This window comes from Callithrix jacchus, chromosome 17 (assembly GCF_049354715.1).
Source record: "Callithrix jacchus isolate 240 chromosome 17, calJac240_pri, whole genome shotgun sequence".
In the NCBI taxonomy this organism is placed as follows: Eukaryota; Metazoa; Chordata; class Mammalia; order Primates; family Cebidae; genus Callithrix; species Callithrix jacchus.
Window position 1 is genome coordinate 80,370,546 of NC_133518.1, and position 14,043 is coordinate 80,384,588.

The following is a 14,043-nucleotide window of genomic DNA, read 5'->3' on the forward strand; positions in this document are numbered from 1 at the left end:
ACTAAATTTGCTTTTGAAAAAGCAAATATCTTTACATGTATGTGCATTGCACAATCAAAAACTTACCTTTTTCTCATCTGGAAATTATAAATAAATCCTTTGGCATACTTTTAGTTATATTCTTTTTTTTTTTTTAAAGACAAGGTTTCACCATGTTGGTCAGGCTGGTCTTGAACTCCCGACCTCAGATGATCTGTCCGCGTTGGCCTTCAAAGTGCTTGGATTACAGGCGTGAGCCACCACGCCCGGCCTACTTTTATATTCTTACCTCAAGCTGCTTCAAAACCTGTTTTTATCATAATTCTATTACATAAAATATGAAAGGTAACTTTCCAGCAGGAGGATCGATGCTTTTGATGGGAAGTGAGTCTCAATTGTACTTTGTAAGTTGCAGAAATATTTTATTGATGATTTATTGAAAAATTTTCTTTGTCATCTTTCTGAATGAATGAGTATGAATGGCGCTTCCCTGTTTTTAAAGGAGTGTATTACTCACATACAAAACTCAAATGTTAAATTTGTCTGAAAAATATATTTCCACATGATCTGGTAAAGTTCAGATAAGGGGCATTCTGTTCCTAAGAATGTCCTAAAAATGGAAAGCTTACAAAAGATGATTATGCTTAGAATTATGCTGGTAAAAGACCTACAACAGTTGTTCTCTTATCTTGTTTTGATCCCATAGATGATAGTTATTACTGTTCTTTAATAGTGTGATTTTTCTATTCTTAACCTTCTTAAGAGCCAATACAAAGTGGAAAGAAATATTTTCAGAAACCTTTTAATAGTAACTTCATGTAAAAATTGTTAATTCTTTGATTGAGGTTTTCCATTTCCATTTTTAAGCTTATCTGAACTGTGAACATGAAAAACAAAATGATTCATTGGTCAAGAAGCTACCATTTGAGGGCTCTAAAGTTTCTTTTAGGTTTCCTTTTTATATCAGCACAGTTAAAATTTGATTTATCAAGTAGCAGCAGCTTCTACATTTACTTATTCATAAAATGGTAGTGTTAAAACTGATTTAAAATGCTATCGTTAAACATCCACTAATTAAAATTCAGTATATGAGATTCTCCCTTCAAAAAATCTTATGTTGTTTAGTACTTGCTTAAGTATTTCTAGGAATATCTGGTAGAGGCCTTTACTATTTCTGCACGGCCTGGTTTTATATGTGACTACTGTTTTTGAAGAGGGATGCCAAATAAAACATTTTAAATCAATAAATTACAATTAGAATTGTTACACTTATTTTCAAAGTTAACTTACTTTAGATAGCACTGAAATCATTGTGAACTTCTGATGGAAGTTGAAATTTCCTTCTGGAAAGAGATTTGCAGTCTCTTTGGAAAGGAGTAGGCAGTCTTGGAAGTAATTGAGTGTTTAATCCTCGTATTTTTTTTCTAAGTAGTTTTTTTCTAAGTAGTTTTTTGTGCCTATATACTTTATTTATGCTAGCTAGAAAGATGAGTTGCAGGATAAAATCAAGTTAACTTTCATGTTTCAGAATAAAACATATCCTTGCATTTATTGGAGGGATAGGTAAAAATGGAGATGGTGGCTGATAAAAGAAAAATCTTTGAAACTATGTTTTACAAGCCCAAATCCTTTTGAAGTTGAAGGTAGTAAAAAAGTATAATATACTATCTTCAGGTTATGTATATGGTCACAGATAATAGCTCTGATGGTCACAGAGCTTGCTGATGGCTTCTGAAGGATGGCTCCTGCCTTTTACTGTTACCACAGCTCCTCGTATGGCACTTTGAGTGGCAATTCTGGAATCTGAAAATGAAAGAATAGTGTAAGAATGGTGGTAAAATTTAAAAAACTGTCTTTGTAGTTCCTGCTTTATAGGCTCAATAAGGATTTCTAATACATACATCCTTGCAAAATTGTTTTTGTAGTTTTGTTATGAATCTATTACTCTGCAATTCCTAAGGAGTAGATTTGGTGCTGTTGGTGTGGCTATTTGCAAAACATCCCTCAAGGATTCTTGTGTTTTGTGCATTAACTTCTGTCTTTATTACTTACACATTTAAAAACTTACCCTTCCTTAGGCATATGTCATTTTTATCCAACATAATTTTGCATACATTACTTTCTTTGGCTGGGACAATTATATACATGATGGAAATCAGATTTTCTTCTATACATCTATTTGTAATTTTTACAGTAACTATTTCTACTACTGTATTTGTCATAGTGATTTTGCTCTTGGGGGCCTATATAGAAGAAAACTTGATTCCTTTTGGAGTAGTACTGCTCAAGAACCGTGGAAGAGGTGACATATGGCACCATCCCCATGAATCACTAAGGAAACAGTGGTTTTATTTCGAACATTTTTGAAGGAATTTAAAGACTCGGGACTAAAGTTACCAAGTTAATTTGGTGTTTATTTTGTCCTTTGTATTCTTATTTATTTTTTAGGTTAAAGAGTAGGAAGAAACCCCAATAAAAGCTAGAATTATAAGGTCATAGATTAGAAAGGGATTTAGAGATTATCTAGTCCAACCTTTTCATTCTGTAGGTTATGCTAAATTCTTGAAAAACCATGTAAAGTCCAGATTATAGTAATTTTACTTATAATCTGGAAGAAAGTGATAGCTAGAAAAAGAGTGCTTGCTGCACACCTATTCATATTAGTAATGCCTTTACTATAAATTTAAGCATATTTAAGCTCAAAATTTTGTTAACCGCTCTGCTCTGAATTTATTTTAGTTAAGTATTAAAGGTATCAAGCGTTTTGCTGGAAAACAAAATGACGTTGGGGAAACATTCTTTCCCCTTTTGCTGTTAGTGAAAGCTTATTCATTCTGGCTGTAATTTTCATTGTCTTTATATACATTAATTGAAAAGATAAAGATGTTGCATAAAATAGTCATGAAAAAGATTAAGTAATGTATGGCTTTGTAGGAAATAACTTCTGGGATAGGACATTAATACAGCTGTCAGGAAACCTTGATTTTAGTCTCCCATGTGCCTTGAGTTAGTTTTTCTTTACTTAAACATTGGTATGGAAATTTGGATATAAAAGGAAGAAGGTGTTTTGTAGGGTAGTCCTAAGTTTCTGAATGTGTAGACTGATACATGTGCAAACATTGTCTTGCCTAATGGAAACAGTCATAATTGCCTGGTTTTTATTAATCTGAAAGATGTCTTAAAGAAGTATTGAGCTTATTTGCCTGAATCAAGAGCAACAGAAGTCTCTTCATCAGCTGCTGTTAGAACATCTTAGTCTGTGCAGCCATAGAGCAGAAATCTGCAGAGCTTACAAGAACAGTTCCTGCCACTGGCCACTGTCAGTGCTCATTAATAATCATAACAATGTAAGAAAACAAGATAATATAGAAGAGTCCAATTTTGAACTTTAAACAAAACCGGTTTGCTACATTTTAACAGTCATAAATAGACAATGAGGGTGAGGGACAAAAGAAGTTTTAGAACATATTTGATGCCATTGACGAATCCGCCTTGCAAGTACCTAAATGGGAGAGGAGTGCTGATCACTGCAAAGTAGTGGAGCCAGGAGAGTTGAGGAGTGGTTGGTTCTAAGGGGTTTGTAAAACTCTGTTGACATTTTGTGTAGTAAAACTTGATTTGGGGTAGAAATGCTAGTAAGTGTTAACTTGAGAAGTTCTAGCTTTTTCCTTCCTTTTTTGGGGGGTAATACCTTCATATATTAACCTCAGAATGTTCGTGAGCAAAGATGTTCATGAAACTTAGCCATAAACCAAATTCTCTGACTATTAAGTGTCAGGCTTAATAACTTACTGTTTATGTGACATTATACTAGCAATGTAGAAGACACTTTGTATTTGGTAATGTTTGGTGTGTATTGTCTTAACATTAGTGCTGAATTTTAGAAGGCACTTCTACTTTGGTGACTTTTGGAACACATGGGTAGAGCATTGTCAAGTGGCTTGGTTAGTTTCCATGTCCTTATACAGGTGTTAGCATTCTGTACAGTTTGGTGCCTCTTCCGTGACAGCGGGATAGTTACAGGAGTTGAAGGGAAAGCGCTGCATGTTCAAAGCTAAACTGGGCAGAAGTTCTCTTTACTTCTCTCTTCCCTACTACTTTACACCTACAGTCACTTATTTTTTTTGCAACATTCATTGAAAACTCCACATTATTTCAAACATTTTGTTCTTTTTTGACACTCATGTTGTCAATGCCTTTATGATAAATTTAAGCTTATTGCTAAATGTTTCAAGATTTATTATGTTCAGAGCTTTTATAAAGCATTTTGTCCATGGTACAATAGTATTTTGATCTGAGTAGTAATCGATTTATTTAAGTTTAAGTACAAATAAATATTGGTCAGTGTGTGTTCTCTGAAAAAAAATTCTTTATAATGTAGAAAATCAGAGATTAGACAGGAAAAGAAGATACTGTGGCTAAGATTTGACTGCACTTACATTTTCATCTCTCTTGCCTTATCCTCTGAGAAGGTCACTAAAATTGTAGTTATGCTGCGTTATCATTATGTTCAGTGACTTTAACTCAACGTGTATGTGATGTCACTGAACAGTAACCACAGTTGAAACATTTTCATTAGCTCCTGAAAGTAGCCGGTGTGATATGTCACCAAACAAAGGTTTCAAATGTAGAAGCATGAAAGGTTCTTTAACTACTTGACATGAATTAGTTAAAAGTTCCTTGAAATTTTGTTTTGGATGATCTTAACTCAGTTTTTTTAATGACAGTTTTGCTTTTAACTGGTAGTAACTGCTCCTGGGTATTCAGATTTTTATGTTTATATGTGTATTCAAGATACACTATTCTCTTGAGAAAATGTTGTCTTAGCTAATTTCTGGGATTTGTGAAAGGAAATGTAGTATGTTAATTAGCTATTATTGGCACTCTAGTGTTTATACTAAGGTTCTGAATAGATTCCCACTTAGCCGCAATACAGTGCTTTTCTTAAGCATAATTCATCTCTATATAAATATCCCATATGAAAGAAAATTTAGAGCCCTCCATTTAAAAAAGCTTTCTTGCTTTGCATAAAACTTGAAAATATTTAATTTCAAAGTTATATTGATATTAAAACATAGATTCAGTCTTGTCTTAAAAGTGTATTACAATTTATTTCTTGCCATTTTTGTGTAAAATTTACAGAAAGAGTGTTACACCGTGCGCTCCAAAGGTAATGTCTCATTACTCTAAGGCTCTCTCTCTTTCTTTCTTTGCCTTTATCTCTTTAATTCTATTGTTATGTGCATTAAACATTTTAAGAAAAAAAACTTTCTGCTTTATCTGTATAGCAGCAGTACGTGTAAAACAAATGCCTTTTATTTTTCATGGTTAATCCTGGGAACGATATTTTAACTCCAGTGGCTTGTTTCCACCAAGTTCCTGCACATCTTCTGGTGGGGAGTGGGGTTATAGTCTATAGTACGGTTTAGTTCTCATTTCAGTGTGGAATTAGTCATTTCTGTCTAAGGGCAAAAGCTTCTCTGCTAATGGTATAAAACTATAGATGGTTTTTGGAGTAGCAGTGACACTTGTCAATTTCTAGGATTTATAAGGCTTAAATACCTTGGACACATGTTTTTTTAAAGTAGATTCAGGGGTCGGGGAAACAGAAATCACTGTCTCTTAAGTACAAGAGAAAATGGAAATGCATACATATTGAAAGGTTTTATAATCTGAAATGTTCTTTGTGGTTTTTTCTCTTTTTTAGGTGTGTTTTCATAAGCATATATACATTTAAACGTTTCTGATAGCCTCTGGCCCTCACTTACTGAGCATGGGCCAGCCTTGCATAGCTCTTTAAACAGCTGCTTTGAAGATCAGTGCAATTTTTTTTTTAATTCAAAGTTTTGAAAGAGTAAGAGTTCGTGGGATGAGCTCTCTGCCTCTTTGAATAGAATTGAATAGTCCAGACGGTGCCTATTATTTCTCCCCACCCTTTTATAAGCCTCTTTGGCTAATGTCCTCTGTTCATCCATGGATTAGCCCAGTGCCAGTAAACCTGCTTTACATTGGGATTTCTACTCCTGGAATGTAGGTAGAGAACTCCAGAGGGCTTCTTTTTGTTAAATATTTAGTATTCTTCATATGTAATCTAATCTAATTCAAGTACGTGCAGACTGATATTTCTGTATCTTGAGTTGCAGATCCAAGTAATGGACTTAAATCATTCACATCACGTTTAGGCACCGTGGGCAGACTGAGTTGTCCTTGAAAGAAAGGTCATTTCTGTCTTTAAAAGACCAAGTTTCATTCGAATTAAAAACTAAACTTTACTGTCATAATGAATCGAGCCTCAGGTAGTATGCTGCTGCATCACTGTAGTACTCCGGATGTTTTATTTCCACATGTGCTCCAGAGGTTTGCCATCAGGTAGTTTTTACAGCCTTTCTCCTAGCCAAGGTGGCACATCAAATTGGGCTCTTCATGTTTCAGAAAAATGTGTAGGCTTGCCCCAATACTACAAGATCTGTGAGTCATGGGAAAAAGGGTCAGAGAAGGAGAAGGGATATATCTCATCAGGAAACCATACATTGTTTTTACTTCTACATGTTTGGGCTGATCCCTTACATTGTAGAAAAATTTTACTTTCTTAAAAGCATTCTTGGCTGGGCGTGGTGGCTCACGCCTGTAATCCTAGCACTTTAGGAGGCTGAGGCAGGCGGATCCAGCCTGGCCAACATGGTGAAACCCCATCTCTACTAAAAATATAAAAATTAGCCGGGTATGGTGGCACATGCCTGTAATCCCAGCTACTTGGGGGGCTGACGCAGGAGAATCACTTGAACCTGGGAGGTAGAGGTTGCAGTGAGCCAAGATCGTGCCATCACACTCCAGCCTGTGCAACAGAACAAGACTCCATCTCTAAATAAATAAATAAATAAGTACTCTGTACTTCTTTCATATAATGGAATCACTGTCTAGCTTCTGTACTAATTTCTTGTCTTCAGTGTACTTTGGTAAAGCTTTATAATTAAAGCACATTTCTGTCTTAAAGTTACCATCCAAAGTGGTTTCTAGATGCTAGTTTAATGGTTTAAACACTAGTGGCTCACTAATTCATTCATTTTTGCTTTCTTTCTTTTTTTTTTTTTTTTTTTTTTTGCTGCCTGTTTTTATTTTTATAATTACATTGGCCTGAATTTCCACTTTTCACTCTTCTAAGGAATATTTGTTATTTGCGGTTTTGAAACTTCGTATTTCCTTTAAAATTCTGGGACTTCTTAAGTTGACATTTTACTTTTTAAAAATTAAATTATGTAGTGCTCTTACAGAACTGAATATTCTTAATGTAAGTATAAGCATTACAAATCCTTGTACAAGATTTTTAGCATTGTTATGGTTAAAAACTGGGTTTTGTTCACTTACATGTCTTAAAATTGCTTTAAAATGATTGTAAAAATTTATGTGGGATCTTCTAGTACAGTTGACTGCTTTAACATGGCCTGACATCTAGTGATTTTTTTTTCTCTCTCAAATTTGTTTTCTATCTCTTAAATATCTATTTTTTATTCTTATAAATCAAGATGCTTGTGGTGTATAATTCTGAGTCTTAATTATCTGCGTTTGAATTTTTTCCACTGCAATTCATATCATGTGAAGATCTATGAAAATGCTATGGGAAAACTAGCCTGGGTTCAAAATATCTTAACCAAATATATCCTGTAGATTGTCTAACAGTTGGTAACTGTGGAAGAAGCCGGTTGGGTGTTTTCCGGGCCATGGAAATTTAAAATGCCTGTCATGTTAGCCATCATTACTTTGCTCTCAGAAGGGTTGGCAGATTGTAGCTTTTCTCCCTATCAATCACATTTTCAGTTGCTGTGTCAGAGCTTCACCTTGGGTGAAGGAAGAGGGGCAGGAAGTTCTGGAAACAGAGCTCCAAGGCCTACCTCTGTCTGCCTGCCTAAAAATGCAGACTGACTCAGTATGAGACATCACAAATAGGAAAGCATTTATACATGCGTGGGGCAAACGTTAATCACACTTTCTTCCCGTAGGGCAAATAAGAGGTGCTTTTCTTATTTAATTATGCTGATACATTTTGAGGGTTTTTTAAAAGTGTTTTGTTTTGTTTTGGATTTGAGAGTTAACTTTAATTTTTATGTGTATTCATGCTATATATTTATGGGTATAAGGCAAACCTATTTCATATGTATTATGCACATATAGTCTAATAGAGATGATTGTGAGGTTTTTTTAATTAGTAAAATGGCTACTATTGCTGTTTTGTGGTGTTTAAGGTTAGATGTATATCATGTTTAACTTTTCCCTTATCTTTTTATCTTTACTTCTCTGTTCTCTCCCTGCTGTGTTTAACCCTTTCTGCTCTCTTCACCTGAACACACCGTGTTTGACACCATCTTTGTGTTGATGTTTATTACATAGTACCACAAAGCCTGCTCCACACCTGGATGGGTAAGAGTTATATTCTTACTACCCTGGGGAAGCGTTTGGGTGGCCAGCCGTAAAGACAGATTGGACCATGGTTGAGCCCTCAAGGGAGCGCTGTTGATGTCGGGTTAATCTCACAGCCAGCCTCTTCCTTAGGGTCATGAAATGGAGCCGTTTTGAGACCCCACGGCTCTCATGTCCCTGAAGGAGTCATTAATCTGTCCTCATGGATGGGCTTCTTAGCAATACATTTTTTTTTAAGTTTTCAAAATGGGCCAGATAGTAAGCAGCACAATTTCAAGTGTCCCTGTAAGGAGGGTTTCCGAGTAACAAGTGAAGTCTGAATGTTACGAAACTCTTTATCTAAAATGGTTAAGAACCATTGTTTTAAAGACGGAAAACCGAGGCCCAGTTTGCATAATTGTTTACTTTTATGAAGCAGATTTCAAGTTCTCATTCTTTCTAGTTGCTTCTTACAGCAAACAGTTTGGTTTTATTTTCTGGTCTGTGGACATGTCATTGATTACAGTTAATTGTCTTGATTATTGTTTATACCTTAATTATCAAACCAGTTGTTTCTTGAATTTGTGTTTTGACAGGGTGCATGTCGTCTTTGGACTGGTTATTTCTGGTTTTGAAGTAATCGAACAAATTGAAAATCTGAAAACTGATGCTGCAAGCAGACCGTATGCAGATGTGCGAGTTATTGACTGTGGGGTACTTGCCACAAAATCAGTGAAAGACGGTAAGAACTTTTTTGACAGTAGACGAAGCTAAGACACAGACTAACTAGATTCGAGTGGCGGAACTAGTGGTATAACAGTAGCCCTTGGTGCCTCCGAATCACACCCACACACTTAATCTTTAGCATATCTCGTCAAATCTTACCTCCTCATCCTTTTTCTTGCCACCAGCCTGATCCACACCAGCAGCATTTGTGTCTGGATTACTACAGTAGCCTCACAGCTGTTTACCTTTCCTCTGTCCTATAATCTTTGGTCAGCAGCAGTGGCTTCCTAACTGGTCCTATTGCTAATGTCCTAGGACCGCTATGGTCTGTCTGTAACAGCCACCAGAGTGATCCCTTTGAACCGTAGTGTGCGTTCATGTCACGCCTGCTCAGAACCCTCGAAGGGCTCCCTTCTCAGTCTTCCAAAGCCTGAGTCTTTACCATGGTCTCTAACGCACTGGCTGGTCCGACTCTCTGCTGTCTCTCTGAATTCTTTTCCCTTATTCATTGCCTTCCAGGCACATTGCCCTTTGTTCAGACACTTAATGCCAACACTCAGGGACTTTGTGCTGCCTATTCTCTTTGACTGGAACACCCTCCATTAAGATACCTGCATGACGTCCTCCCTTGCTTCTGTAGGTCTCTGTTCAGATGTTATGTTAAACTATCCCTAATCTTCCTTTCCCTTTACACTGCTTTGTTTTTCTGTCTTAGCACTTATCATTTGTCATATGATGCAATTATTTCTTTCTTTTTATTTATTTTGAGACAGACTCTTGCTCTGTTGCGCAGGCTGGAGTGCAGTGGCACAGTCTCAGCTAACTGCAACCTCCGCCTCCTGGGTTCAAGTGATTCTCCTGCCTCAGCCTCTGGAGTACCTGGGATTATAGGCATGCACTACCATGCCTGGCTAATTTTTATTATTTTTAGTAGAGACAGGGTTTCACCATGTTGGCCAGGCTGGTCTCAAACTCCTGACCTCAAGTGATCCGCCTGTCTTGGCCTCCCACAGTGCAGGGGTTACAGGTGTGAACCACTGCCTTTATTATGGGTGTGGCCTATTTCTTGTTATTTAACCTAGCTAAAATTAGGCTTCATATGGACAGGGGACTTATTACCTTACAATCTTGCCAGTAATTTTATTATAAACTTGAAAAAACTACATTTCATTTTTTGTTTGCTGTATATAAAGCATATTTTGATAATCAGTAATCATAGTTTTTACTCCTAAGCGTAGGCACTGAAATTTAATACTAATGGTTTTATTGATGTTTCTTAAAAGTTTTTGAGAAAAAAAGGAAGAAACCAGCTCATTCAGAAGACTTGGATTCCTCTTCCAATTCCTCTTCCTCTTCAGAGTCATCTTCGGAAAGTGAAATTGAACATGAGAGAAGCAGAAGGAGGAAACGTAAGAGGAGGCCAAAAGCTAAACGTTCTAAAAAGAGGAGAAAGGAAGCAAGCAGTTCAGAAGAGCCAAGGAATGAACATGTAATGAGCCCCAAAGGGTACGTGTTAAAACACCAATGTGCTCTTACCTGAAAACACACACTCTGGAAAGGGAAGAATATGTATAATTCTGTAAACTCAGTTTTGTTAGCTGTTACTGAAAAAGGATGGTATTTTTTAAACTTTATCTAAATTGAGAAATCTGCCAAATCTAGGAGTTGGTAGTGTAGGCAGCTCATTTCAAAGATTGTGTGTGTTTTCAGTTTTCAGGTGAAAATAGTCCTAAGAACTTTGGTTTTTTTTTTTAAGAGACAGGGTCTTGCCCTGTTACCCAGGCTGGATGGAGTACAGTGGCACAATCATAGCTCACTGCATCCTCAGCCTCCTGGGCTCAAGAGATCCTTCTGCTTCAGCCTCCTGAGGAGCTAGGACTACAGGAGTGTACCACTATGCCTGGCTAATTTTTCACGTTTTTGTAGAGACAGGGTCTTTCACTGTGTTGACCAGGCTGGTCTCTGACTCCTGGCCTCAAGCAATCCTCCCATGTAAGACCCCTAAAGTACTGGGATTACAGGTGTTAGCCACAATACCTAGCTTCCTGGAACTCTTAACATAAAAATGTTAGGATCATTTGACAATTTTCCTATCAAAATTTTAGCCTCTGGGGTTTTCACTGGGTTGATAATATGTTCTCTTTGTGAAAATGATATAACTCTTCTGAGTGAGACCTGTATGCTATCGTTAATTATGCTGCTGTTTTAATATCTAGTTCTATGTGCTTTTATTATGAAATGCAAACGTTACACATTTTAACCAGTGACTTGATTTGTTCTCTCTAAGTCACTCTGAGAGGAGTGATACCAATGAAAAAAGGTCAGTTGATGCCAATGCTAAAAGGGAAAAGCCTGTGGTCCGTCCAGAAGAAATTCCTCCAGTGCCTGAGAACCGATTTTTACTGAGAAGAGATATGCCTGTTGCGACTGCGGAACCTGAACCGTAAGTAGGATGACTAAACTGTATGTCTTTATTTCTCGGAGAGACAATTCTGTCAGCTCACTGCAGCTCTGCACTCATGTATGGAACGACTCACGTTGGAAGCACATTGAAAGATACTGTAGGAGGATCAGACTAGTGAGTGATAACTAGGAAATACGGGAGATACCAGATTAATGACCGTTAAGTGCACTACCTTTCAGAATTCACATTCTCTCAGGGAGAGGAGGTTGGGCCAGTTGGTCAGGGAAGCTCTTGGTGGTCTGGAAAGATTTCATTCCTGGTCTACTGCCTTTGCCTTTCATTAGAGGGGTGAGATTTTAGTTATCAGAGTAATGAGTTAGATGAATTCTTTGGATCCATTTGAGTGATGAAGCATACGTTCCAATTTGAATAGTGCATAATTAATTACACGATGATTGGAAATATAATTTAGTATCATAAATAAGTTACTTTTGTTAACTTGTTCCACGATTACTTCTCTGCATTGGAAAAGTGAATGTGTAGTTTTAGATTTGGTCTGAGAAAATAGTAATGTATTTTGTGTATTAGATTTAAGTTTAGAATTCTTAAAAGAAAATGTTTTCATGAAAAGAAATGGAAATACCATAATGGCTGGTATAATTGATACGTTCCCTATGAAGAGTTATTTTGAAAGCTGAAAAGTAGAAGAGTCCTTGTTTATAATTAGGTCTCTGCATAAAGTTATTTAGTTAATTAAAAAATTTTTAAACCTGATACTGTCTTGTTTTAAAAAGCTGTTGCAAAATGGCATGTATCTTTGAATTAATAACTTAACATATTATGTTTTCATTATTAAAAATTCTAGCTTGTGAACATATTTTATAGTAGAACTTTTCTTCTTTATAAGACACCAAGTTCACTGATCAAATCCATTTGGCTTTCAGAAGGTAGGAAACTTGAAAGATCAACTTCATTGTTATATGATAGGTGTCAGCAGTCTATGATTCATGGACTAAATTTGGCCTACTGGTTGTTTTTGTACAAACCATGAGTTAAGTGTGTTTTTTATGTGTTTAAATGTTTCTTAGAGGAAGTCAAAAAAGGGATATTTTGTGACATGAAAATTAGGTGAAATTCTATCTAAAAATAAAGTTTCACTGAAACACGACCTCATTCATTTGTTTACATTTGCTCTGTTGCAACAGAGTTTGTATGTAGCGCTCTCACGCCTTTACGTGCCAAGAGGTGCACTACAAATCACAGTGAAAAAGCCGTAACTCACCAGAATTTCAGCTGCTACACATACGAGCCGTCTGTGTGAAGAGATATTTTTAAAGATAAAATACATAAAATCTCATTACAGATGAGCATTAACCTTATCTGGGAGTTTTTTGTATTTTCTTGTATTTTTTTTTTTTTTTGAGACAGGGACTTGCTCTGTTGCTCTGTTGCCCAGGCTAGAGTGCAGTGGCAAGATCATGGCTCACTGCAGCCCCAACCTCCTAGGCCCGAGTGATCCTCCTGCCTCATCATCTGGAGTAGCTACTACTACAGGTGCCTCGCCACCACCCCCAGCCAATTTTTAACGTTATTTGTTTTAATAGACAATACTAACTTTGAGTCCTAGTTAAGCAAAGTTACTCCACCTCCCAAAAATGAATTGCCTTCTTCCCATTAGTAGACCTTTATTACAAAAAATGATACTCAGTCGTTGTTATAGTATTTTGAGTTTAGTCAACAGAACATTTGTGGAAATTTGTTTTCTTTCTTGAAATTAGCCAGTCACAAAAAAGACAAATACCCAAAGTGTTGGCTATTCCTCATATAAATGGAACCATATGCTACTTGGTTCCTAGAATAGTCAAATTCATAGAAATGGAGAGCAGAATAGAGGTTTCCAGGGGCTGCTGCTGAGAGCAGGGAATGGGGAGCTAGGGATTAATGGGTAGAGCTTCTGTTTGGGGTGATGAAAAAGTTTTGAAAGAACAGTGGTGATGCTTGCACAGCATTGTAAATGTAACTGATGCCACGGAACTGTACATTTAGAGTGCTAAAAATGACAACTTTTATGTCACATATGTATATCTATGTGTGTGTGTGTGTGTGTGTGTGTGTGTATAGACATCTCTTAAAAAGCGTTTCTTAAATGCTTATTAATACAATGCCTGACACAGTCATTGCCCAGTAGAAACTAGCCGTTATGTTAATAGTAGCAGACACAAAATGAACTGAGGTGTGAAAAGACCTCGTGCATGGAAGACTGTTGGTGTCACAGAAACTATGCTTTTATAGTATATGTGATGTAATGAGGCAGCAGATTCAAAGCATTTAAGATGAAGGGGCAGCTTAGAGTAGAGTAGGAGAGACAAACTATTAAAAAATGACCGAAGCACAATTAAGCATCAGAGTGGGCAACACCTCATCAGGGTTCCCTTAAGAACATCACTGGTTTGACAGGAGAAAAATAAAAAAGGATTTTCTTTAAAGATGATACTGGACGCTGTGGCTCATGCCTGTAATCCCAGCACTTTGGGAGGCCT

At 36.6% G+C, this 14,043-nt stretch overlaps 1 protein-coding gene across 13 annotated transcripts in view; it reads left to right on the plus strand.

The window, feature by feature from the left end:
• Positions 1-14,043, plus strand: part of NKTR (natural killer cell triggering receptor) — a 45,588-nt gene that overhangs the window by 17,516 nt on the left and 14,029 nt on the right. For 10 of the 13 annotated variants that reach the window (XM_017965981.4, XM_008984097.5, XM_003735088.6 and 7 more), the window contains exons 7-10: positions 8,365-8,394; positions 8,970-9,115; positions 10,383-10,605; positions 11,387-11,542. In XM_017965981.4, coding sequence (XP_017821470.3) covers positions 8,365-8,394; positions 8,970-9,115; positions 10,383-10,605; positions 11,387-11,542 — 555 coding nt within the window. Of the gene's footprint in view, positions 1-5,121; positions 5,150-8,364; positions 8,395-8,969; positions 9,116-10,382; positions 10,606-11,386; positions 11,543-14,043 lie in introns of all 13 variants that reach the window. The other 3 variants (XM_078354776.1, XM_078354777.1, XM_078354779.1) reach the window with 1 other exon arrangement.